Source organism: Sander lucioperca, chromosome 2 (genome assembly GCF_008315115.2).
Source record: "Sander lucioperca isolate FBNREF2018 chromosome 2, SLUC_FBN_1.2, whole genome shotgun sequence".
Lineage (NCBI taxonomy): Eukaryota > Metazoa > Chordata > Actinopteri > Perciformes > Percidae > Sander > Sander lucioperca.
In genome coordinates, this window is record NC_050174.1 from 22,958,873 (window position 1) to 22,985,711 (window position 26,839).

Genomic DNA, 26,839 nt, shown 5'->3' on the forward strand with positions numbered 1-26,839 from the left:
ACTGTATCTGAAGTCTCTTTTATATAGACCTTAGTGGTCCCCTAATACTGTATCTGAAGTCTCTTTTATATAGACCTTAGTGGTCCCCTAATACTGTATCTGAAATCTCTTTTATATAGACCTTAGTGGTCCCCTAATACTGTATCTGAAGTCTCTTTTATATAGGCCTTAGTGGTCCCCTAATACTGTACCTGAAGTTTCTTTATATAGGCCTTAGTGGTCCCCTAATACTGTATCTGAAGTTTCTTTATATAGGCCTTAGTGGTCCCCTAATACTGTATCTAAAGTCTCTTTATATAGACCTTAGTGGTCCCCTAATACTGTATCTGAAGTCTCTTTCCCGAAATTCAGCCTTGGTGCAGAATTACAGCCACTAGAGCCAGTCCCACAATGAGCTTTCTGTGTCTGTAGCTATTGAGGTGGAGAGGGGGGGGGGCAAGGTGGAGGGTGGGGGTGTGGCCTTGACCAACTGTCACTTTGCTCGTTTCAAAGCCATGATGTCTCTCTCTCATGGGTGGGCCAAATTCTCTGGGCGGGCAAAGCAGAGAAAGGGGAGGTAACCTTTCCCCTTATGACAACATAAGGAGGAGATTCCAGATCGGCCCATCTGAGCTTTCATTTTCTCAAAGACAGAGCAGGATACCCAGGGCTCGGTTTACACCTATCGCCATTTCTAGCCACTGGGGGACCATAGGCAGGCTGGGGGAACTCACATTAATGTTAAAAAACCTCATAAAGTGACATTTTCATGCCATGGGACATTTAAGCATCCTCAGCAGCAACCACGGCCGCGGTCAGGTAATCCTCCTCCGGCGGCTTTTCTTCGTCCCGGTCGGTGACAGGTTCACCATATCTCTCAGTCTCATTTACAGGTTTTTGAGAAAGTCTCCACACGTTGACGTTTATGGAGTAAAAAATGATCCATTACTAACATTTCACTCACTTTGCTAATCCTAACGGCTTCAAATATTGTGTTTTTCTTCTTCTTAAAAAAGAATCAAACTTTATTCTTAATCGTCACATACAGTACAATGTAGTGAAATTCTACACAAATTCTATCAGCAGAGGCTGGCTCTGGGGACGTGAGGCGCCCACACCCCGTGAATTACACCTATGGTTGAGTGCATCATTTACAAAAAATATATAGTATGTGCAATGGGCAGATGCAAAGTCCAGGATAAAGGTTAGTGCAAAGTGTAGTGACTAGTGATGGTGTCTGGGGGACTAGACTAATAGTAATAATTCATTATTATTATTATTATTATTATTTTATTTTTTACCAGAGACTGTATGATCTTTGTTATTACTATAATAATTATTATTCACTGTGGGATGATTTGATTGGTTCAGCAGTGTGGGTAGGCGGCTCCCAGCCTAGACAGAAATGTTCCCTGACAGACAGCTTCGGTGACCAATGAACACATCATATTCAGTCGTCGTCACATTTTTGCTGACGTGGACCGGACGCAGGAAGTTTACTTTCCCCCACTGTCTTCCGGGTTAGAGTTCCTGGAACAGCTGAGGTTGTTTTGGAGCTGCGATGGCCGAAGACCCTACGCTGTCCCTCCGGGTCTCGGAGATCAAGGACCCGGCGGTTCTCTTCGAGGGCTACAACACCGCGGAGATCCGCCTCATCGAGCGCAAAGTCCGCGGGGAGATCGAGCACAAGAAGGAGGAGCTGAGGCAGATGGTGGGGGAGCGCTACCGGGACCTGATCGACGCCGCCGACACCATCGGAGAGATGAGGCAGTGTTCGGAGAGCGTGGTCCGGTCCATCCGGGACATGCACCGGTACTGTCACAGCCTGAAGCAAGGCAGAGCCAACGGGACATACAGCGGCACACAGGAGGTGAACGGCTAGCTAAACCTGCAGTAAACCTGCATCAAAGCCCGTTGAGCTCCGTCATCTTAGGAACACCGAACTTCATTTAAAAATAATGTGTCAATTCATTATTATTAGTTATTTGCATCCATACCCACCACAGATTATAACACTACTTAACACTTAGTGAGACTCGGAGGAAAGTGCTGATCATTTCGCCATGAAAAGACCTTTACTTCTAGACATTTCCACACCTATGTGGAGCCAAAACACAGTAGCTAGTAGTAGCTAGAGCTGTAACAATTCCAAATTTTGTTAGTTAATTGTCTTGAAAAACTTTCAATGATCCATCAATCCTTGAGGGTGGACCCCTAAACCCCCCCCCCCTGCCAAATATGTGCACCTACGTCTTCCACAAACAAGAGCTGTAACTCTGTACAATTAATTGTCTCAGAAATAATTGGGATTAACAATATAACTGTCTCTTTCAGTCAAATAAAAAAAAAAAAAAATCTTCATCTTTTGGTTATATATCACTGTCATGTGACCCAGATAATGTATTAACAATAATACACAGCCTATGACGTAAACAACGCCTCTTTATTGTCATAAGACATTTTTTCTAACTGTTACTACTAGGGTTGGGTACCCAAACCCGCTTCCACTATGGAACCGGTTCCTACGCAACCGGTAGGAATGAGACCGGATTAGAACGCACATTTTGGTTCCTCGTTTCGGTTCCACTTAATGTGTCGACTGAAATATTTTCCCTCTGTCGCTCCGAAACGGACGTAAAAATATCACACTTTCTCTGTAGTCTACTGTTAGCTAGCTACCGTAAATGTAGGCTACTTTTAAAATGCCATATTTTCCCTCTGGGCTCCCCAAAATGGACGTAAAAGCATATTACGGCTACTACATCTATAAAAGAGCCTTTCTTTGATATCATTTTTCAGTTTTTCCAAGAATCGGTTTAGGAAATAGTCGTTTTAAAAGTACCGGTTTGGCATCGGAATCGTAAAAATCCAAACGATACCCAACCCTAATCACTACCTGATGTGAGTCGAATGCAGATGTGAGTTGCGCATGCGTCTCTTTGCGACAATGACCAGATTTCACGCAGATCTGTTTTGCTGTTAGCCACATAACAGCCACATAATGAGATAGGTACATTACATAGCAGTAATTTATTATTTAGCGTAAGGCATCACATTTTCACGGCATCATCCCTGATGTCAGTTCTAGATTAGAGCCTGAAGTAGCCTACAAGAACCTGCTGACGAGAGACTTCTGTAATGTCAGTACAATAAAAATGGACCTACGTAACGAAGTTCGTTCACTGCTGGCTACAAGTTAGCAATCAAATGGCGTTTTTCCATTACATGGTCCCTGATTGACTTGCCTCGACTCTACTCGCCTTTTTTGGTTTTCCATTATGAAAAAAAGTACCTGGTACTTTTTTTTAGTACCACCTCTTCGAGCTGAGCCGATACCAAAAGGTGACGTGAAAGCGACAGAGGGGGGTGTCCTGAACAAACCCGCCATTTTAAAATAGTTTAGTCAGCTGTGTTTTTTTTTTTTTTTTTTTTTGCTGTCTCCAGCTTCTTTTGAAACAAAATGTGTCTTCTGGCTGTGGCAACAACGACACACCTTCGACGTTCTGTGTGTGTGTCGCGTTAGGTCACAGCAGTTTACTGCGGCGCCGCTATGATGACCAGCCAAGCTCGCATCACGCATGAGGCGGTACTAAATCTGCAATGGAAAAAGGACTAGGGGGCACCGCAGCCGAGCCGAGTAGAGCTGGTACTAGCAGTGGAAAAACGCCAAAACACAACAAAGGCTGTCACTTGAATGGCGTTTTGAGCTAACGTTAGCAATCAAACAATTATAGATAGCTAAAACGTTTGCCGGATCCGGATCCCTTGGCGTTATGCCGTAAACCGTTTAAATCTGAGCATGTGCAACTCACATCTGCACTCGACTCATCGGGTAGTGACACCCCCCTTGTCATTAATGTCGCTATGAACGTGTATACGATCAAGTGCCAACAACTAACAATTGAAATAATACAAATATATAGTCCAAACCAATAGTCACTTATATAATTACAATTTGGCATATCTAAACAAAATCAACGATTACCAGTCACAAGCCTTAACACCTTAGCTAATGTTAGCAAATAATTGCCGTTAAAAAAAAAAAAAAAAATGATTAGAGAATAATGTAATAATTGTTACAGACCTAACAGTAGCTAACGTTAGCTGCTTGAGTTTAGCTGAAGACTGCCTCAACACATGTTCTGATAGGTGTGTGTATTGAAGGGCTGCACGACAGGGGCAATTCTATTCTAGTTGCTTACGTTTTAATTTGAGTTGTAATCTGCGCCATGAAATGACCAACTTCTTCTCTGGGGATCACCAACGTTAAACTTCACAACCGCACTCCTGCTCTCCCTCTGACAGATCAGATAGAGACTCAGCCAAAGGCAGGAGTCTGGCACAACCTCCTCCGATTGGCCAACACTACGTTTCTGTTGACCCTTTCCTTGACTGGGTTACAGGTGCATAGCATCGGCGACAGACACACAGGATATTAAACCTGTTTCAAGCCCTTTGAACCTGTAATTGTTTGCCCTCTGTCACTAACAGACAAGTTCACAAACTCTCACTTGCGCACGAAAATTGATTTCAAAATAAAATAAAATAAAAAAAATGTTATTATAATTTTTAGGGGGGCTGAGATGAAATTTTGGGTGGCTTGAGCCCACCTAAAAAGGGTCTAGTTGCGGTAAATAAACGGATATTAAAGTGTTCTGCTGCTCTCAGTATTCTGCTAAAATACAACAATTAAATTACAAACAAATGAAAGCAAATCGTTTCCAGCATTCTTTTATTACACACATTGAATATTGACTTGAATATAAAAGGCACCACTTAAAGAAGGATGACAGTTACATTTTAAAGTGCCGTTTTTTTATTGATAATATTTTTCCAAAAACATTTTAACACAAAAAATCTGAGTGTTTATTGCGCCAGTTGATATCGCGATGAAGATTTAAAAAAAAAAGGATATGTTGTGCAGCCCTAGTGTATTATTGCTGACAAGTTTAAACCACAATCAACTTCATAGATGGTTCTTTACTATTACATATATGACCTGGAATTCACACACACACACACACACACATAATACATCATAATACAGGCTTTAACTTGCGTAAATATAAAAACCCACTCGCCCGTTCGTGCATCATCGTATCAAAAATGACGTCATCGTTCTCTTTCCCCGTCGGAGAACGCTTGTTGAATGATTTCATTTGAATGTGCTCTTGGCCAATCAAGAATTGAGTTGGGGCTTGAGGCTTTTGACGGGGTTTTTTTGTGACATTTTTTTACGCTTTTGATGCTTTTGACAGTTTCAACATTTTTGACTTTTTCTCAACATTTTTTTTGACATTTTTGTTTACATTTTCTTGGCGGGGGGGTTTTCTATGCTTTCATCTGCGTTTTTTTTCCGACGCTTTCAATATTTCTTTAATGTTTTTAAATGTTGTTTCCTCCCTAAAGTTTGTCCCTTTCTTATGTTTCTTTGATGCTTTTGACGTTTTTTTGAGAAAAATTTTGTTTACTTGTTTTTTGAAAAAAAAAAAAAAAAAAGAACTATTTGTATAGGGGCCAGTAAAAATTGACTTTGGGCAAGTAGAGTTTTTTTTTTTTCACTTGTTTTTAACCCCTAGGTTCATTTTGCACCGGATTTGTCCTTTAACATTGAACCCTGAAATATTACTGTACATCACTACATTGTCTGGCGTTTGTACTTATTATCCTTATATCATTGCTTGTCTTTCTGATATGTAATTTAATACACACGTTATCTAAAGTCTACTAAACATGCAGTGTGTCTGTGTGGTGTTGTAGAGCCAGAGGCAGTGGCAGGAAAAGTTCTACACCATGGCCTCCCAGATTAAGCTCCTCTTGGAGATCCCAGAGCGCATCTGGAGCGCCATGGAGGCGTGCCAGTACCTGCAGGCCACCCAACTCTACCTGCTGTGTTGCCACCTGCACGGTCTGCTGCAGCTGGAGGCTGCTACAGGGGGCCATTACAGCCCCGTCCTGGCTCGCTTCCCCATTCTGGTCCGGCAGGTAGCCACCACAGGACACTTCAGGTACTAGATCTTTCCTTACTTGTGTCTTTGGGAAGACACAATGTCACTAAGTAACATTCCTGCTTTGGGGCTAGTGATTCTTCTAAAAAAAAAAAAAAATTCCAGGCCTCATAACTGAAAGGAGTAGTGATGGATCCACTAGAACCAACTAGATCCAGGTAGTGAAAGCTAAGTCCTTGGTTTGGCTTGTGTAATGACGGCAGATGGACAAAGAAAATGTTGGTCACATATGTCATACTCTATGCCCGTTAAAGCTTTACCCTAGCTCAGTGGTCTTCACTGATTATTTCATGAGAGCCACACTGATAAAACAAAGTCAATAGGAGAGATAATTATTTTGGGCCTTTATTATATAGGACAGCTAAAGATGTGAAAGGGGAGAGAGAGAGAGAGAGAGAGGGGGAATGACATGCAGCAAAGGGCCGCAGGTCGGAGTCGAACCTGCGGCTGCTGCAACAAGGACTGAGCCATTGTACTTGGGGTGCGCGCTCTACCAGGTGAGCTATCCAGGTGCCCCAGGAGAGCCAGTTTTACCACAAAGTATCAAACGTTACATCCAGTTGTAAATAGCATTCCTGCTTATCAAGCTGTCATCCCTGAACATACAACATGCAATGTTTTCTACCTTAGCCCATCATGTATCTAACCATCCAAGAGCACATTCGCCGCTAAGAGCTGGACAGACCGCCCAAACTCCGCAGTGAGTCAGTGTTAAGGACGGAAGGGCAGAGCGTGTTTAAATATCTTTTTCTAATCTATATTTCCATCTTGTAATGCCACTGTTTTGGGGTGTTTTTTTTAAATATAAATTATTTATAATAGAGCAGACTTAGGGTGATGTTATAGCCCTGCTTGTTTTTATGAAATATCTGTATCGAGTGCATGATCATATCACCGTATTATTTACTGCAATGCGAGCCACAAATTAAAGCTTGGTGAGCTGCAGGAGGCTCACAAGCCGCGCAATGAGTAACACTCAGCAGTGGAATGTAACTAAGTATATTTACTCCAGTACTGTTCTTAAGTCCAAATGTTGAGGTACTTGTACTTTACTTGAGTTTTTTCTTTTCATGCCACTTTCTACTTCTACTCCGCTACATTTCAGAGAGAAATATTGTACTTTTTACTCCACTACATTCATCTGACAGCTTTAGTTACTAGTTACTTTACACATTAAGATTTCTGCACACAAAACACATGTAGTTTATAAAATCTGATGTTTTATTATACATTAAACTACCCAACAATATATAGACCATCAAGTCCAGCTGAAATGATTAGCCGATTGAACACTTAGTTGATTGACACAACTGTTTGGATCGTTTCCAGTTTCTAAAATGGGAGGATTTTTTTGCATTTTGAGTACTTTTACTTTTAATACTTTAAGTACATTTTCCTATTGATACTTTTTATTTATTTTTTAATTTTTTTTATACTTTATTGTAGTGCTTTCATATCCAGTCACGTTATGTTTTTTCCTATCGTACTTCAATTTTTTTTTACATTTTTATATTATATAATAACATGGAAAAAGAAAAGAGAAAAAAAAGAAAATATAATTTAAAAAAAAACATAAACTGACAACATACCAAAACATTCCTATTGATACTTACAGACCTTTTACTTAAGTAACATTTTCAATGCAGGACTTTTACTTGTAACAGAGTATTTTTCTTTCAAGAATACGTGGATACATTTTGTATGTTAAAAAATATGTAATGTAAAACTATACAGTTTGCATTTGATGTAACTTATTTATTCTAGAGAAACAACTCGCAAATCCAAACAAATTCTTCTGTGCAGGTGTGTTGGACGATAACAATCAACTTCCAAACAAAGAAAAAAAATCAAGAGCAGTCTTGATGAAGGTCCGGAGGGACCGTAACGTTAGTTTTTCTAAATAAAAGGTGATGCTATAGCAAGAGCAGTGTGTGGGATTTTTTCCCTTTGTTTCGATGTAACTAATTTATGAAATCAATGTTCTTCGTAGTTGTTGATATCACTTTTTTTTCTGTGTTGTTTTGAGTCTGGAATAGAGGATTTTATATCCTGTACCAGAATATTTTCAATACATTTCAGTAGAAATCGGTCAGCGTCTGGTCTGTTCTCTTGCAGGTCCACCATTCTCCTGGACAGCCGGTCTCTGCTGCGGGGCCGTGCTGTGTCGGACCAGGCCATAGCCGAGGCCCTGGTGTCCACCATGCTGCTGGAGGACAGCTCACCACGCCAGGCCCTGGCTGACTTCCTGCTGGCCCGGAAGGCCTCCATCCATCAGCTGCTCAACCAACCACAACACGGTATTCTACCGTTTGTTACACCTGCCAACATAAATGCACATCAATATCAGAGTGTGCCATATAGGGCTGCACGATATGAGGAAAATATGGGATAATGTTGTTGAATATCGCGCTAACCATATAGCTTGCGATATATAAACAGATATTAAAGTGTTTTCAGTTGTGCTGCTTTCAGTATTCTGCTAAAATGCAACAAACTGCTTGTTGGATTTAAAACAAATGAATTCATTTCCAACTGTCTTTTATTACATTAAATTGAATATAAAATTGGCAGCACTGAAAAAAGTGACAGTTACATTATAAAGAGCAAATTTCTACTGAGATTTTCTTTCAACGATCGGAAATCCTATGTATAGTGATTTTTTTTTTTTTTGCGACTATTTTTACGATTCTTTTCCCTAAAATCATTTTTTTTATTTTTTTTATTTTATTTTACCAATGATTGACCTAAATATTTTCTGTTTCTACGGTACCGCCGACATCATATCTGTTTCCAGCAAAACAGAGCGAAAGCAGAAAAAGCTGAAAATCCATGTTATGTTCTTCTTTACAAAGTAAATAAATGTCAGACCGACTGACTGACATGTGATGTGCATTCTTCTTAGAAAACAATTTTTAGAAATGTCTCATAATATATTGTCTCTAGAAGTGTATTATTCAACTTTTGTTTTTGTAGAAGAAGGAAAAGACAATCGCAATACTCAATACTATCGAATCGCAGTAATTCTTGAATCGCAATAGATGAATACTGCAATACAAATCCAATCAGCGCCCACGTATCTGGAAAGAATGAAATTGGGACAGAAGCATTACGTCCCAGCCCTAGAAGGCATGAAGCATGAAGTATTGCTTGAAGGCTTTTACTGCGATGCAGAGCAGGAAATGTTGTTTGCAGTATCATTATTTTCTGATTTTCAATGTCAGTTGACGTAAACCTGTGTGTGTTTGGTACAGGTGCAGGGATCAAGGCCCAGGTGTGCAGCTTGGTGGAGCTACTGGTCACCACTCTGTTCCAGGCCTACGCTGTCTTCTACTTGCCCCCAGAGGGAGGCCCCCGGGCGGGGGAGGGAGCCCTGAGCTGTGGCATGCTCTTCTCTATCCTGGAGAATGTCACCTCCACCACATATGCAGGTAAACAGCTGGGGTGACAGGATACTTTTAGTGCCTAGCGAGAGCTATTGAAAACAGGCCTCAGGCTGCGTTCAGACCGGGAAACAGTGATGCGGCAATTTGCCACAGAGTAGTCGGGCGGTGTGGGAGTGTTGTTGTGGAGAGAGATTTGTTGTTACAGGAAACAGTCAGCTGTTACACCATCTCCCAGGCAGTTCAGTGCTTGTGTTTGGTGTTTTAAAACTTTCTTGTGGCAGCGATAGAGGCAGTGATGTTTCCTGTTTCCTGTACGGGACTCTCACACCGCCTCAAAACATAGCTCAAAAACACACCGACACGTCTGATCTCTGCGGAGTTGCAATTGCTTTTTATATTTAATTCAATGTTTAATTTGTTCAATAAAAAAGTGTTGGAAATTATTTTCCGCTTTTTTAAATTCAACAAGCAATTTGCTGTTTTTTAGCAAAATACCGAATAACAGCAAAAAGGCAGAACTAAGTACACTTTAATATCTTTTAATTTATTGCAAATAATATCGTTATTGTGATATTCTACAACGTTTTTGCATATCACATACTTTCCTCATATCGTGCAGGCCTAACAAATATCCATAGATAATGAAAATGTGAGACTAAAAAATCCCATCTCTCTCCTTAGCTAAAGACAGGAGGGTGTTGCAGGAAGAAACAAGTACAGCCAGCTGGTTCAAGTACCTGCCTCCCTCCATCACCGAGTTTCAGCCCACCCTCCGCACCCTGGCTCAGCCAATCCAGAGAGAGCAGCTCCGGGACACCCTGCAGCAGTGGATTGATACGTAAGCTCCAACCAATCATTTGTTCACATTTGTTCTGTTTCCTTTTGTCTTAGGTGTTTTCAAAGTTTGACATAAAAGTCTAATTATAAGCATACCCAACCACAGAGATAAAATAATAGGTAGGTAGGGCTAGACTTGAATACTCGATTATTCAAAAATGTATTCATTGGGTTGCTATTTGGTTTTTAATTTTGGGATTTGGATATTCAGGAGTGTTCCCCCCCCCCAATACTGTAAAATAACAGAATCCTTAAAAATGAATACCTTTAATTTATTGCTAAAGATGAAGAATTTAGGTCACCATCATTCACTACAGGGCAGTGCAATTGCCATACCAGGCGGTGATACAGAGTATCCTGGAGTCCAGCCTGTGGAGGAAGAAAAGCCATTTTTCGGGTGAGGTCCTTGGTGATTTAAACCCTGAGGAAGCTAGGTAGTCCTATTGATGGTGATGAAGGTGGTCCTTCTCTTGGCCGTCTTCTGTAGTCCACAGTCAGCCTCTTGGTTTTGCTGGAGTTGAGATGGAGGTTGTTGTCCTGGCATCATGATGTCAGGGCTCTGACCTCCTCTCGGTAGGCCGTCTCATTGTCATCAGTGATCAGCCAGTGATAGTTCTGTCATCAACAAACTTGATGATGGTGTTTGAGCTGTGGGTGGCCACGCAGTCGTGCCTGAACAAGGAGTACAGGAGAGGGCCGAGCACACAGCCCTGAGGGACGCCAGTGTTGAGTCAGGGTGGAGGATGTGGTGGAGCTAATCTACCCAGCCTGGGTTCTGCCCGTCATTAAGTCCTCTGTTGATCTATTTGGCCTCTATGCAAATTGTAGTGGGTCCAGTGAATCAGGAAGAGAGGAGCTGTTGAAGGTTTTAACTTCATGATGGTGGAGATGAGTGCTACTGGGCAGTAGTTGTTCAGGCAGAGGGCTTTAGTCTTTCTGGGGACAGGGATAGTGGTGGTCTTTTTGAGACATATGGGGACTACAGATTGGAGCAGAAAGAGGTTGAAATTGTCTGTGAAGACATCCGCCAGTTGATCTGCACACACCTCGAGAGCTCGGCCAGGGATGCCATCAGGTCACGGTGGATCCATCCTTTTGAAGGATCTGCAAAAAACCTTTACAATATATTTACTTTATTGATTGAAACAATAGTCTCAAGGTCTTTTCCATGCTTGTTGATTTGTAAAAACTGACTCAGGCCCTAATCAATTATCAAAACTATCTTTGATTGATTTTATGTTGATACAGTATCTAATCAATGCATCGTCAATCTTTCCTCTGCTTTCAGCTGTAAGGAGGACATCTGCCGTGGCGTTGGCAGCCTTCTGGTCTATGTGAAGAGCCTGAAGGGATTGGCAGCCATTAGAGACGCTGTGTGGGACCTCCTGTCCACCGACTCCATCAGTCAGCACTGGAGCACTGTGTGTCAGCGGCTGCTGGAGCGCCCCCTGGCTGCCTGGGATGACTTCCTGCAGCAACTTTTTCTTCAGCGCCTGCAGGTTAGTGCTCTCCTAGTTTCACAATTGGTATCGCAGTTTGCTGTTTTCATAATCTAAACGGGTCTATCCATTGACTTTGTATAGCTGCCTCCACGCGATTATGTGTTGTGTTCAATATCACAATATCAGCAGCCCTGCCTGCACTAAAATTCTACATATTGTAATATTCCAATGATTCCTTCCTCCCATTTCCCAAGGCCATCACCAAAGAAGACACTGAAGCCATATCAACGAGCTCCGTCCAGCTCCTCACCTCAGCTGTGAGGGATCTTGAGGGCCAGGCCATCCATACTTCTTCAGGTACCAACCATGGCTCAGGGCGCGGGGCCCAGTACGAGGTAGATGTGGCATCCTTCCTGTGGTCGGAGTCTCCAGGGGACCTGCTGAGTGACGCGGGCTGGGTCAGTGTGAACCAGCGGGGGCAGCAGCACCAGAGGAGTAGCCTGGCCATGAAGACCCAGGCCCTGACGCCCTGCGTTCAAAACTTCTGCTCATCCCTGGATGCTAAGCTAAAGGCCAGGCTGGATGACCTGCAGTACTACCTACCCTCCCAAGACACAGGTAAGGGCAGCTCAAACTTAGCAACTGTGTGCTAGTCTTCTTAAGCCAGTAACATTCAGACAGACTTCTTCCTTAAGGCCCTGACACACCAAGCCGACAGCCAGGAACTAGTAGCGACGAAGGCTTACTCTGGTATTGCCTTACGTAAGCCCATGTCGCCTTCGTTTTGGCCAGTTTGTTTAGCCGTGCAGATGGTGCAGAGAGAGGGAGGTCTATTACGGTCTTTATATTAAATGCACTTCCACTACTGCCCAACTTGGACCGAAGGCCAACAGTTCCTTGGTGTGTCAGGGCCTTTAGGACAGGGAGTGGATTGTCAGTCCCCATCTACGCTCCATGAGGTGGTCACGTTCTAAATGTCCAAACACCTGTTACTAATTGTCATGGAACCTGAGGCTGAGATAATCATAGTCGTCCATTGACATTAAAGAGGCATTCCTGTTCTGCAAAAGCTAAAGCCCCACAAGTTTTGAGGCAGAAATGATCATTGTAGCTCAAAAAAATAAAATGCCAGCTAGTGCAAGAATTAAGCAGACAGTTTGCTATTGTTTGTATACAATATTTAGTATACAGTACTGTACACAGGCCCAGTGTTGTTCTCACATCCTATATAGTGAACACATGATGTTCATCTTTCACGCTGTGCTCTGCAGGCTCTGACTCCATCTCTGCGGCAGTTCCCTCCTCTGGTCCCACAGAGAGCTTGTCAGCATCCTCCTTTAACCGCTTCACGGACTCGCCGGCGGTGGAGGAGGCTTTACGTGAAGGCTGCACGGCCTGTGTCCGCAACATCCTGTCCTCCATCCGCTCTGAACTGGCCGCAGCCACGCCTGACCCCAGCCCCGCCCGCCTCAGCTCAGTTCTTTTTACCGCCAGGCTGTGCCAGTCCATGGGTGAGCTCTGCCCCAACCTGAAGTATTGCATCCTGGGAAAACAGAGGGCGTCTGAGGCCACAGCAAAGGGGACCCCCAGACAGGGCAAGAAGCTGGGCAAAGCGAGGGCCACGGAGGTCAGCCCGGCCCAGGCCAAGTGGGCGGGTCTAAAGGAGGAGCTTCTCATTTGCAGCATGGAGGCGTACCGCATCTGGAGCTCCGCCCTCTCTAAAGTCAGACACTGTATTTCACTGTATTTGTTAAATGTGGCATACAGTCTGATTTGTGTTGAGTAGTTTAGAATCCTGGGTGGCAGAGACTAAGATAGCAAGCGGCAATTAACTGTCGAATTTGAGGATGGAGGTTCATCTTTTTGGAACGGTATAGATAACGAATTAATCTAAGCACAAAAGTCCATTTACTAGCTTTTTGTAGTGTTTAACTGCATCTTACAGTTAAGAATCAAGGTAGCCATTGTCATCCAACATCAGAGACCATCTTCAAACAGAGGCGGGGGTTATTATCTCACTCCATATGGGACTCTAAATGAATGTTAATGCTGCTCTGTGTCTGCTGCGTAAATTGCCAAATGTTTGCCATAGCAACATTATAAGCTGGTAATATGTCAACGTTGTGTTTCGTTCCACTGCCCCAAAATGGCAGCTTTAATCCATGTTGTAAATTGTTTCAAGACCTGCCTAGTGACGATGCGTGGTGTTGTGACAGGTGCTGCTGGATAAGTTTGGCGCAGCGCTGCGTGCTGAGTCTGCCGGCGCCATCCTAACAACAGCAACAAACTGGGAGGATCTGGAGATCCAAGAAGAAGCCGAGTCGGGGAGCAGTGTCACATCCAAAATCAGTCTTCCAGTCCAGGTCAGCTGCTCCGCACCACCTCTTAACACAGACAGGAAGCACAGTGATGGCTGATTCCATTCAAAGATCTGATGTGAAACTTGTGTTTTCTGCAGCCGTCGTGGTTCGTGCAGTCGCTGCTGTTCCAGCTGTGTGTGGAGGTGAACCGGGTTGGGGGCCACGCTCTGCCCCGGCCCACCCTGCAGGAGCTGCTGCAGGCCTGTCTGACTCAGGCCCTGCACCACTACCATAGCCTCACACAGCAGGCATCCAGCAGGGTAACACACACACACACACACACACACACACACACACACACGCACAAACACACTCACACAGTGTTGAGAATTAGGGCAGTTCTGTACTGTAATAAAAAACCTCCGACCTTTGAGTACCAGGTACAGTGATGTAACTTTTGTCTCGTCACCTATACATTTCTGAATTGTAAAGCCTGGATTTGGGCATAGTGAGATAACTTGGTTTTCAGATTCTATAATCTCTGAAAGGCTTGGGGTAAGGGTAATCCTCATGATGAGATTCAGAGATCATTCTTGACCTGGGAAACAGCAGTTGACAAAATAATCCCATCACAAGGTCACCCTACTGCAGAGCCTTTACATATAGCAAATGGCCAATCAGACTGTAACAAATGCCTGCTGAAAATGAGCATAATATGAGCACTTTAAAAAAAAAATTATGCTCATTTTCAGGTTCATAATTGTATTTTGAGGTCGTACCAGAATAGGTTTACGTGGTTTAATTTTCAAAAAACACCATATTTTTGTTGTACTGCACATTTCTGCAGCTCCTCTTTTCACCCTGTGTTCAGGTCTCTGTTTTAGCTACAGAGTGAGACCTCTCAACTTCTGTAACATCTTTGTTGTCAGTCGCACATGCGCAGTAGCTAGGTAAGGATTACATCAGCTAGCTAGCTGTTTAAACAACTTCGGTCAGTTACATGGCAGGAGACTTCTTCTAAATGAGGGCGCACTTCCAACTTTGCGTGGAATAACTGCATACGAGGGACATGTAAGTAGTTCTTTTGTAGATTATGGTGAACTAGTGTGTGTTATAACAGTGTTTTGCCATTGAGAATGAACTAGCATGCTACTGTTAGCCCCTTCGTTTCGGCTTGTGATGTAAAAAGCCCTGCCGATTTTGAACAGCTCACCCGGAGACTGAAGGCAGGTTACATTCAGAAACCCGTATCTCACTCAAAACAGCATGAATGTGTTTTTTTCTCCAAGTTTGTATGCATGTGGAAGCACCAGAGACACAAAATAACACCCCACATTTCTTTCATAATATGGGCAATTTAAATTTTTTTTTTAATTTTTTTTTTTTTAGGTGAATTAAACCCTCTTTTTGAAAAGTCACCACTGACTCCTCATACATGCCAGCTCAGTCCACCACGTTGAGCTTTAGAAAGGAATTATTGTTGTTAGGTTATCCACAATTTCAGTACGTTGGGGCCAAAATAAATAAAAAAATTTATTTTCCCATGCAATGGATTCTTTTCCAATGAACTTTTTTTTTTTTTTTTTAATTGGTCCAGTATTGAGCAAGAACACTGTAACCATCAGCGACGAACAAGGCTGCAATGCCACCCTATGGGACAAATGTTCACCGTCAATGTACATCTACTAAAAGTTCTGTTTTTACCACTGACCGGCTCAGATTGGTATTATGTGTGTCTGGCTACATTATGGGAAGATTGTGAAGTCTTGTTCGGACACCTGGCAAGGTGACTTATGGGAAGACAGCGATGTGGAACCATAGATGTTTATAGTGTGGATTTTGAGTGGTGAGAGTTTCAGGGAGTTTGTTGTTTTGGAGGACAGAAAGCAAGCTTAGTTTTATCTAAAAGACTTTCAATTGCGCATTTCCGAATTGTGCCAATGAAATGTCGAGCTACACTTTGCGCAGCTTTCATAGACGCTACCTATGGATACGGACCAGCTGAAGTTGAAGCTCGTTGTGCTACAGCTACAAACTGACCCTAACACTCCGGTCCATACACTGCGCCTTGCAGACCATCGGGTCTGCAGGGATCAGTTTGAGAGGGGATGACTACCGCAGCCAAAGAAGAGAGGTAGTCCTATGCCAAAGCACATTTTGCTAAAGAAAAACGCTGTTCCAAGAGTGGAGAGCTGGTGACAGAGCTGAGTCACTGTGTTGACCTGGCATCAGTAAGTTACACACAAAAGCATGACAGGATAACAGCGTCTTCTCCATCTTCCCATAATGTAATTATAATAACAATCTGAGCCTGTCAGTGGCAAAACAGCACTATTAGTGGACGTACGTTGACCATGCACATTTGCCCTTTAGGGTTACATTACAGCACGGTTCGGGGCTCGTTTAGTAGTGGATTTCAAAGATTTTTGTTGATATTAGTCACGTACACACAAATGCATGGGAAAATAAGTTTCAGGTTGGATATAAAAGAAAATCCTTTAAATCTTAATTTGCAAAAAACATTTGATTGATGAATCTCTATGCAGTTTTGCTGACTTATCCTTCCTTATTATGCCATTTTATTTAAAATATACATGTGTACAGACAAGGCTAGCAGCAACAGCGCCGCGTCAGACACATTTGTGTGAAAAGATATAGAAAACGCCACGCAGCCGCCACACAACTGACACGCAACAGAAACGCCACGCTCACGCCACGCAGGCAGTGTGAAAGAGGCCTTATCATGCAGCTGCCTAGATTCCCTGACTCTATGGAGGCACAGAGTTGAAGTACTCCTCTGCCTGGAAAGGTTATGAGGTTATGTTGGACACTGACCTGAATGACACCTGGGGGGACCACTGACTAAACTTACATAGCAAGAGTTGGTAAGCTGGAAATTCCACAACACTAAGAAGAAGAGGGAAGTGATCAGCAAAAAAGAAATCGGAAGGGAAAACGGGGACGGAAAAAGGAGGGAGTAAATAGAAGAATGGAGAAGGAAGTGCACTTTGCTTTCATTCGTTAGGATCCACATTAGCTTCCTAAATGTCCCTGCCTTTTTGTCCCTGTTCCTCTGTCCTCCAGGACGGTGCGTTTCCCATGACTCAGAACCGAGCCCTGCAGCTGTTGTTTGACCTGCGTTACCTCAACACCACACTGGGCAGCAGGCCGGAGGAGGGCAAGAGCTCCCGGTCCCACCAAGACCCCAGGTAACTAATTCATCACACGCAGCCCTTTGCTGTTTATTTGAATAGGGACAGATGCTACGACATAGACATGTGTGCAACAAATCTCCAAATGGACGGCATCACAGCATTAGCTAGAAGGACTTTTAAACAGTCATTAACATTAAACATTGCCACATTAAATTCCCCCCCCCAATTCACCACTCAACCCTCACACCCAAACGCATGTGTCCCTACCTCCCGTTAAACTTTTAAACAATGCTGCTTGAGGCTGTAGAGATTTTTTTTTTATAGTTTCATGGTGTTTTACTGTGGGGTTAGGGAAATGTGTGTTTCCTGCAATGTGTTTTTACCACAGGATGTGTGCAGTTGTTTTGTCTATAACTGTCAAGGCGTTATTTATGTGTGCAGCTTGGTGTCCAAAACTAATTTCCCTAAGGGGACAATAAAGCGTATCGTGTTGTAAATTAACTTTAAAAATAGATGAAAAAAGGAAGCCCAATCTGAAGGGGACCCGAGCTCAGTCGGCCCATTACAACAGACACGAGGACAATTACACCTGATCCATTATTAGACTCAATGTAAAAACATAGAAACTAATTCCAAAAAGAATTAGCTTACACAATTCAAAGATGAATTAATAGAACTAATGGAAAGTCTTCTTTTCACCTCCTGCACCGACAGTATAACATTCTGTAGTAACTGGGCGATAGACAGAAGATCATTTTCTAACCAGTTTAATAGCTGTGGATGAAATTCCAAAAGGTAATTATCACTTAATAGCGTCAATCTGTAACATAGGCTACTAGTATCCCAAAATATTTTTCTCTTTTGGTGATTATGATCCATGCAGGTATTAGACATAATGACTAGGGATGTAACCACGCATCGTGAATCGGTATAAAATCGATTTAAGTGTGGAAAGATTACAACCGGTTGAGATAAAAAAAATAAAAAAAAACGCAATGCAATTTTTAAACAGTGTGACTCTAGTTAACATACAGCAGGTAACGTTAGCCTACCGTTAGCTAGTAACGTTAGCTGGCTTAAAATGCTGACAGCTGAATAGTACAAGCATTTTGTGAGGACAAAAAGGGGTGAATCTCCCACAACTTGCTCCAGAAGATCTGACAAATGTGTATTACTCATAAAAGTATCATCTATAACTTATGAAAAGTCCTAAGAGATCCAAGTGGTGGAAAGTATTCAAAAATACTGAAATCGGTGATGCCGCAATTTCCCATTGCAGCCCATGTTAAGGCGAGCCACTACAGGTGAATTAGAGTGCGGATCGGGCCGCATTTTTCTGTCCGAGCCTGGCCCGTGTCCGACAGAGCAGTAACCGAACCCGACCCGAGCCCGACAGGCATTAAGATATTTATGTCCAAGCCCGACCCGAGCCTAACACAGTTAAAATCTATTTTTTTTTCTCTAAGTAATGACACGTATGTTTGTTTGCTGGTCCGCTGAGCTGTGTGAGCTGCGAGGGGAGGACAGGGAGCGAGATGGCAGCTCCTCTTTCAGATTCTGCATCACGGTCGCTCACAAAGGCTGACAGTTACGTCAGGAAATGAAGCGACGTGATGAAAAATGCATATCACGCTGATGTGACCGAGCCCAACCCGAACATAATTTCTAAATATCCGTCCGAGCCCGGCCCGTAGGGTTCCGTCGGGCTCGGGTTGGGTATCCATCCTCTAAGGTGAATAGGGGAAATATTTTAACTAACAGTTATCTCCATGAAACTACCCCAGTTGATTATTTACATTAAGACAGTATTTTTTTGTATTACAAGTTTTCTGAGCTTTTATGTTTATTTTTTCTCAAATAAGATATTATCTTAATAAATTCCAGTGGCAGTTCTATGGGGTGGCCATAATATTATATATTGTGCCTCGACCCCCAGTAAAACCTTAAGAGTCCCTCGTCAAAAACTACATGCATGACGGCTTCACTGATAACGCATGGATGTCGCTCCCACATTTGGCAGAGGCCAGAGCGGTTAATAAAGCCGCTTTAAAGGAGAGATGTAGCTTGAAGGAGCTCTCTGCATGTCTGACCTGCCTCCTCTTAACGTGGCTATGAACTGTGAGTGCTGACATAGTCTGCACGTCTTTTGTAGGGCCTGGAACGTGCCCTCTTTAACTTGCTCAGGGACAGAATATCTTTTGGGGGCAACCAAGCAGGCTTCTGTCTGGGCCTGTCCTGCCTCCCTGGTGCCAACATAGGTAGCACTTCTTAGCCCTCAGAGTGACAGGAGATGTAGCTTGGACTCCTGGCATCACATTAGCAGTAGTCTCGCATTGCCAGACCTTCCTCCACAACGCTGTGGAGGAAGGCCTCTTTTACATGTAAAATCTTGACATCATTAAAAAAAAGACTCTGAAAGCTGCAAACGTGTTTTTTTTGGTTTTTTTTGCTTGTCTTCCAGGTTCCACGAGGTCTGTGATTGGCTGGAGGGCTACATTGACCCGTTTGACCTGGACGTGTTCACACCGCCGCTAAATACCAACCTCAACCGCATGTCCCAGAGGACCTCGGTACTTTCAGCCATTATCAACACACACACACACACACACACACACACACACACACACACACACACACACACACACTGCTGGTTGAATTGTGCTTATTTTGAACCCTGGAAGCATCACCACTAAACTTCTAGAACCACCAGTCACATTAGCCCTGAGATGTTAATGCTTATATTGTCCAGATGTAAAAAAAAAAAAAACTAAAGAAGAAAGAAAAGATGTTACAGTTACTGTGGGGACTTAGCTGTAGCCTCTATGATAAATGACTGGAATCGCACGTTTCTTAATTTTAACACCTACCATCCCTAGTTTACATCTTTCTGCGTTAACCAAGCTTCTCTCTCTCTCGCCTTTCTACTTCATTGGTACAACTTTTCCCTGTCACCTGCAGCTGTAGACAACATACCGCTGCCGCCCTGTGGCCTGTATAAGTGACTGCAACAATATTTACTGCTAGTGTCACAAACACTAATTTCACATTTATGCTCCTATGTTCGTCAAGCTACAACTACAATGCATATTTCCTCTTTTTCCTCTGTGTGTTTGTTGTGTGTGTGTGTGTGTGTGTGTGTGTGTGTGTGTGTGTGTGTGTGTGTGTGATAAACTGCATTACTGAATAACTATATGAGATTCTGTAACTCAAGATACAACAGCTACCATTATAAACGTTGTTCAAAGGTTGATGTGGCGTTGTGTCTCAGGTGCTGCTGGGGCTGCTGACCGGCTCAGAGAAGCAGTTTGCCCTGCGGAGCAGCAGTCTGAACTCCCAGGAGCCGTACAACATCCTGCCACTGGCCAGCAGCCAGATCAGGTCAGAAGTCCACTTTCTTTTATTTTTTATTTTTTATTAGTGAAGGCAGTGTAACAACAGTGACGTACAAGGTTAATGACACATACAATATATTAACGTATCTATAGACAGGGACAAATGGTAAATACAATAACGTACAGCATACAACAGTTGTGATGATGTGGTAAGAAGCAGAGAGAATGGTGTGTGTGAGATTGGAGCGCTGCCTGGAAGACGACGTTGGGGGCTTAAAACACCGACTGGGGATTTCCCGTCAGTATAAGTAGCATAAACCAACCATACCATAACTGGGAAGACGTGCAGCCATCTCATAGTTCTACCAGAGAGGATTATGGGAGGAAAGCTGCCGTAGTCTTTAACGTCAGGTGTTTTTTTTGTCCATCTTCAGGTGTCCTCTCGGTTCCTAGCAGCCCAAGATCTGACCCAGGATCTGAGTTTGTAGGGTTCGGGATAGGATCCTTTTCCAAATCCCTTATTAGATACATTTAGGTTTAGCTTTCATCATTTGCAAGAAAAACTGAAAACTGGAGATTCCAATTAGTTCTATAATCACTTTTTACTCTGCTGAGCAGGCTGAAACACTACAGTTAGGTAGTTTATTTGGCCCCGGTACGAGTCGTTCCAATCCTAATATTGGGTATGTGCTGATCCGAAAACACACACACACACACACACACACACACAAACACGGCCTTGTTTCAGTTTTGTGACAATGAATTTCTCAGAAAATCCAAATGGGTTTTTAAATGGTTTATTTAGCATGAGAAGTTGGAAAATTGTCTTAATCCATAAAGGAACACTTAGTCTTTTAGATGATCTGAAAAATTCCAAATAAAAGTATTGAGCTTTCCGTACCAAGTCTTACTAATGTTAACCAGGAATTGGGAACTGTTGTTCCTCTCTCTATAGGTTTTGTATATCTGTATTTTTAATAACAGTATTTTGACCAAATTCCCACCATGGCTGTTATGTCCTCTGCAGGTTTGGGTTGCTGCCTCTCAGCATGTCCAGCGTGCGTAAATCCAAGTCGGCCACCAGGAGCTCTGACGCTCCGCACCAGCTGGTGAGTAACAGCTGACTGACTCTCATTGTTGTTGTTTCCTATGCTGAGCACCACAGTATGTCTCCATTTCATTTCATCTATTTGTTTATTGGACAGGGACAGTGCTCATGAATCAACAGCAAAGTCACTGTAAATGAGCCCGAGTTAGCTCAGCAGGCTCATTTTCATCCGTTGTCCCTGGCCAGTTTTAAAATGCCAACCTAAAAAAAACATCAAATACAATATAAATGACTTATTTCAGTCAGCACGCAAAAGCAACATACATAAGGCAACATTCAGACAGGCACAATGCACAACAAGAAGTAACAAACACAACATATCAGTAGGGCTGCCGCCTCTTAGTCGATTTGTCGACTAATCGGTCGTTTTGGTCTTAGTCGACTAAGATTTCTTTAGTTGATGAGTCATTTTTTATGGTTATTCATGCTTAATTACTCATTTCCAAGAAACTTATGAGCACATTTCTGGTAAACACAAGATTTAAAGTGGTGCTTTTGCAGGATTAATTGTGGAGAAACTCAGTTTTACAGATGGTTCATTAACTACATTTATATTGTGCTTTTCTAGTCTTAACCACCTCTCAAAGAGCACAGCTCTGTCGATTACATCAACTAATCAATGAATCAACAAAATCATTTAAGTGTTAGTCGACTGTTAGTCGACTAAGAATGTAGTCGAGGACAGCCCTACATATCAGATAAAAACCACAAGCAAACAAAACCAAGACACATCTGCAGGCACAAAAGCAAAAGTCAGCAGGCAGTCAGGAGTGTAATGTGCACACATCTGATTATCAATAATCCATTTCTTCAGCTGACCAGTAAAATAAATGTTCTCTGTGTCATTTGTTTTGTTCCACCCTGGGTAAATGTTGTCTGTTACACCCTCTGCCTTCCCAGCGTTTTTGAGTGCGAGAAACCCAGGCAAGTTTCTGTGTGTGTGTTTGTGTGTTTGTGTATATATGTGTGTGTGTGTGTGTGTGTGTGTGTGTGTGTGTGTGTTAGGGCTGAACAATTTGGGGGGAAACATCTAATTGCTTTTTTTTTTTTTTTTTTTTAGCTACATATTGCACCTTCTACGATCATGTTAAATAAACAAGGTGATATCATGACGTCGTGTAAACATACACGCCACTTTCCTAAAGCCAAGTGGCGTTATCTGTACGCATTTTGAGCTATCCATGTGTATGTCTACGCTCTATACAGCGGACGGCAGTCTGCAACGTCACAGCGTCAACATACATGCCACTTTCTAAAGCCACGTGGTGTGTTATCGCGAGGCTACGTGTTATTGCGAGGCTACGGTTGGGTTTAGGAAACGTCACACGCGAGTTGGGTTTAGGAAAGAAGAACCGGTTGGGTTTAGGAAAAGAACAAACATGGAAAGGAAACGTGACACGCGGGACACGATCCCAGCTCTCCTGGGTGAGAGTCCTGTGTTTTACCCATCCTCCACCCCAACCAACCTCCCTATGCGGATTTTCACTCTTTCATACTACTCGCTACGTAAATTCACACGCAATCGCAAGGTAATGTAAGTCAATGGAGGCCAAACGGCGTTGATAAACACACTAAAAAGCGAGTATGCGTCTTGATAACACACCAATAATGGCATACGAATTGGCGTGTCATACATATGCCACTTCATGAAATGAGAAAAGAATAATGAAAAATCCACTGAAATAGGACATTTCTGTGATATGTAACAGTAGTTCAGCATGTATCTTATGAAAAAACGGTAAGTATAATGATAAGAGGAATGAAAAATGTTAAATCAAATGTTACACCAAACGTTCAACTAAATATTCACATTCGATTCTTCAAATTTGCATTCTCTCAAATCGCGATTTCAATTTCGATCGTTCAGCCCGTGTGTGTGTGTGTGTGTGTGTCTCGTATTTTTCAGTAGTTCCTCGATTTCCCCTCGGTGCATTTTGCAGTGTGTGACAGTACTTTATTAACTGCTGAAATGATTGTGGTGTCAGATGGGTTGGAACTACAGGATGCTGTTCTGCTCTGCTCTCACTAATCTCCCCACACTCTGCTTGGGCTCATAATGCAGCTCAGGATCAGACTATTGATTGGAGAATTATTTAATGGGACAGCAGCACAGCAACAGTGACCCTTGGGCATTGTTACCTGTTTTGAATGGACCAATCCCATCTTGAGATTCATTCAGTATTACTGATGTCAGCAGAAAAAAAAAAAAAAAAAGATGTCTCTATGCAGCTCAAGTTGGGATTTGTCCGAAATCGTTACATTTTAAAGGACAATTCCAGCGCAAAACGAACCTAGGGGTTAATAACAGATGTGTACCCACTCAATCGTTCTCTGGGACATGTTTTCATGCTAATCGAATGTGTTTGTAGCTTGAAACAAGCTAGCGCGGACCGCTGATTAGCTTACAACGCTAGTATTCGGGGCACAGGGAAAGTAAAAACAAATCGCTATTTTATACCACTAAAAAGGCTCAAAATATCACCACACTTCAACGGTAGCATAATGAGGGTCCCTAAATGTTAACCGAAGCAATGAGAACTTTGTAAGTTTACAGTTTATTAAAAAGATAGTTTAGAATGACAGTAGCTCCCAAGACAGCTGCCGCCTGCAGCTGTATACTAGAACGCGACTGTCTTTATAATCTATCTTTTTAATAAACTGCCTGTACACTTACACAGTTCTCAATGCTTCGGTTAACATTTATGTTAAAGTTGACGTTTCGTGATTTTTTTTTTAGCCTTTTTAGTGGTATAAATAGCGATTTGTTACTTTCCCTGTGCCCCGAATACTAGCGTTGTAAGCTAATCAGCAGTCCACGCTAGCTTGTTTCAAGCTACAAACACATTCGATTAACATGAAAACATGTCCCAGAGAGCGATTGAGTGGGTATACATCTGTTATTAACCCCTAGGCTCATTTTGCGCTGGAATTGTCCTTTAAGCTTCCCTTTAAAAAAAAAAAAACTGACACAGTACTGACATTATGGGGAAAAAGTCTTGTTTTCTGTCTTACCAGCTGTGACATGATAACTATCAGTTTGCTTTGGAGCTAGTAGAAGCTGACTTTTATTACTTTGCATGGCAACCAGTGTCCCTGTGCTCCAGTCTTTGTGCTAAGCTAGGCTTAGCATATCTCATCTCTATACTGGGTACCAAGATGAAATCATTCTATTCTGTTGATCTTACTCTCGATAAGCGGGCAAACTTGAAAATATTTCCAACAAACCGTGTTTTCAAAAATCAGAACTGTTCAGTGGTGAGCCAGTCGACACCATACTAAGGTGTCGACTGGCTAACCATTGTTAAACCATTCAAAGGTTCCATTTAAAGTTTAACCATTGTAACCATTCAAAGGTTCCTCTGAAAACACTGAAAGTAGTCCCCACAAGTTCTCATATTCTTTACTTTGACATAATGCTAAGAGTCAACTCTCACTAGACATTTTGAATGCTGGGGTGGTATCCTTTGGGTAGCCCCCCAATTAGCAGTCATGCGCTTTAAGACCTTAGCTAATGTTAGGAAATGATTGAGGTTAAATAAAGAAATCGCAATTATTTCAAAAGAATTGACATCTAGACAATTATGTAATGATTGTTACAGGCCTACCAAGAAGACAATTCACTAAAACCTCAGCAAACCTGACGTTTCCTCCTTCCTCCAGCAGGCGCCTCCCTCCTCCTCCGCAGCAGGCCGCGAGGACAGCTTCCGACCGGGCAGCCTGTTCAGACAGCTGGCTGATCAGGACGAAGACACAGCCGCTCCTTCTTTATTCAAACTCAGCTGGCTGTCCGGCATGGCCAAATAACCCTTTATTGCTCCAGACTTTTTATTTAACTTTGCAGAAACTTTGTAAAATAATAATGTATAGTAAAAACATTTTGTCTTTAGAGAAAAGCATCTTGTGTGGTTTAATTCACTCGATCAATTGATGCAGATAACACTAAACGGGCACTTTTATGGAAATTAGTGAAGTGTAGTTCATATGTGCCAGTTAGTAAAATAAAATAGTGCTGAGTATTGTAAATGCTGTCGCTCTAAATTTTTCATGCGGTGCAATAAAATACTGAGTCAATACAAAGACATTTGACATAGTGGCCAAACAATGGAATTACAACTTCTGTGTCCATCATGTGATACCATGGGGCCCAAAAAGGCTTTTTCCCATAGACTTAGATGGAGAAAGAGACGTTTGTAAATCCGTGGATACAACCCATGGCATCATCTTGTTAAGACCCTCCCTCGTTCACTCTTAATACTGGACCAATTTCAAAGATTGTTGTTCCTATCGGTCACTTACACATAAAACATAGGAAAATAGGGTCCAGGTTGAAAAAACCCAAAATTACCCTTTAATGTGACGTGTTTCCAGCACTTGAGGTAATCAGTATGCATCACGTCCTGGTTGTGACCCAGGTCCTATCTGAATTGTCATGACCAGGGATCAACCCATGTTGACTGGCTTGGTTTGAATTGACATAAGAATGGTTGAATATGGGTCAGATAACCCTGGTCTAGTCTCACTTTGCCAGGTCTGGCTAGTCCACACAGCATTCTAGGATGGGAGAAAAACGTGCTCTGGTTTTTGGCATTTCTTTAAACCAATCACAGTCGTCTTGGGCGGCGCTAAGGGCTGGGAAAAGCCACGGTGCCTCTGCAAAATAGCCTCGGAAGGAAATTGTTTTGGTGGAACATGTGTATGTTAATTAGAGCTGTCAATCTTCCTCTATAATACCATTTGTCTTTTTTTTTAAATATTTTAATTCAAATTAAATGCTCAAATGCAGCCTGTTATAAATATGTACTACAATACTCAGGCTTATGCATTGTCAATGCTACTATGTGGTTGTTGTTACATGTTCTGTCTTCTAGAGGAACTTCCAACATTTGCCTGACCTTTAAAGCGTAACTCTCGCCAAAATGCAACCCAGGGTCTTTTTGTGAATGCACCCGAGTCAAACTTTAGTTTAAAAGCATAATTAGGACGGAAGCGCCACTTTTAAGATTGACCGTGTTTTCGTTTTCGGTCAAATGGCTTTTTGAATGGGAGTACTAGGGGCACTACTATGATAGCATCAAAAAAAATGTTAGTGTTTAAAAACTTTTAAACACTAAGAAGGCTCGACACAACATGAAACTTTGCTCCAAGTATCACCAGGGGCTCTACACATGAACTCCAGCATAGAGAACATTGTTTGTGTACACAGAGTTTACTAAAAAAGGTTTTGAACAACTCACTTTAGCAGTTGTTGTTTACGCTATCCCCCATCTTGTCAGTCAAAAAGTGTCGATCTCCGAC

At 42.4% G+C, this 26,839-nt stretch overlaps 1 protein-coding gene across 4 annotated transcripts; it reads left to right on the forward strand.

The window, feature by feature from the left end:
* The first annotated feature begins 1,363 nt into the window (after nucleotides 1-1,363).
* cog1 (component of oligomeric golgi complex 1) lies at nucleotides 1,364-25,616 on the forward strand. Of its 4 annotated transcripts, none has more exons than XM_031292539.2 (16): nucleotides 1,365-1,849; nucleotides 5,740-5,987; nucleotides 8,103-8,284; nucleotides 9,239-9,415; nucleotides 10,052-10,208; nucleotides 11,496-11,706; nucleotides 11,904-12,267; nucleotides 12,921-13,372; nucleotides 13,866-14,012; nucleotides 14,108-14,269; nucleotides 17,034-17,158; nucleotides 19,566-19,674; nucleotides 20,373-20,482; nucleotides 21,464-21,545; nucleotides 22,445-22,468; nucleotides 25,205-25,616. In XM_031292539.2, exons 1-15 carry the CDS (start codon nucleotides 1,541-1,543, stop codon nucleotides 22,451-22,453), a joined length of 2,844 nt encoding a protein of 947 aa, XP_031148399.1. In that variant the 5' UTR covers nucleotides 1,365-1,540; the 3' UTR covers nucleotides 22,454-22,468; nucleotides 25,205-25,616. The 4 variants fall into 4 exon arrangements, with proteins under 4 accessions (XP_031148398.1, XP_031148399.1, XP_031148400.1 ...); XM_031292540.2 differs by having other exon boundaries at nucleotides 25,208-25,311; XM_031292538.2 differs by lacking the exon at nucleotides 22,445-22,468 and having other exon boundaries at nucleotides 1,364-1,849; nucleotides 25,208-25,616.
* The last annotated feature ends 1,223 nt before the right edge of the window (nucleotides 25,617-26,839 follow it).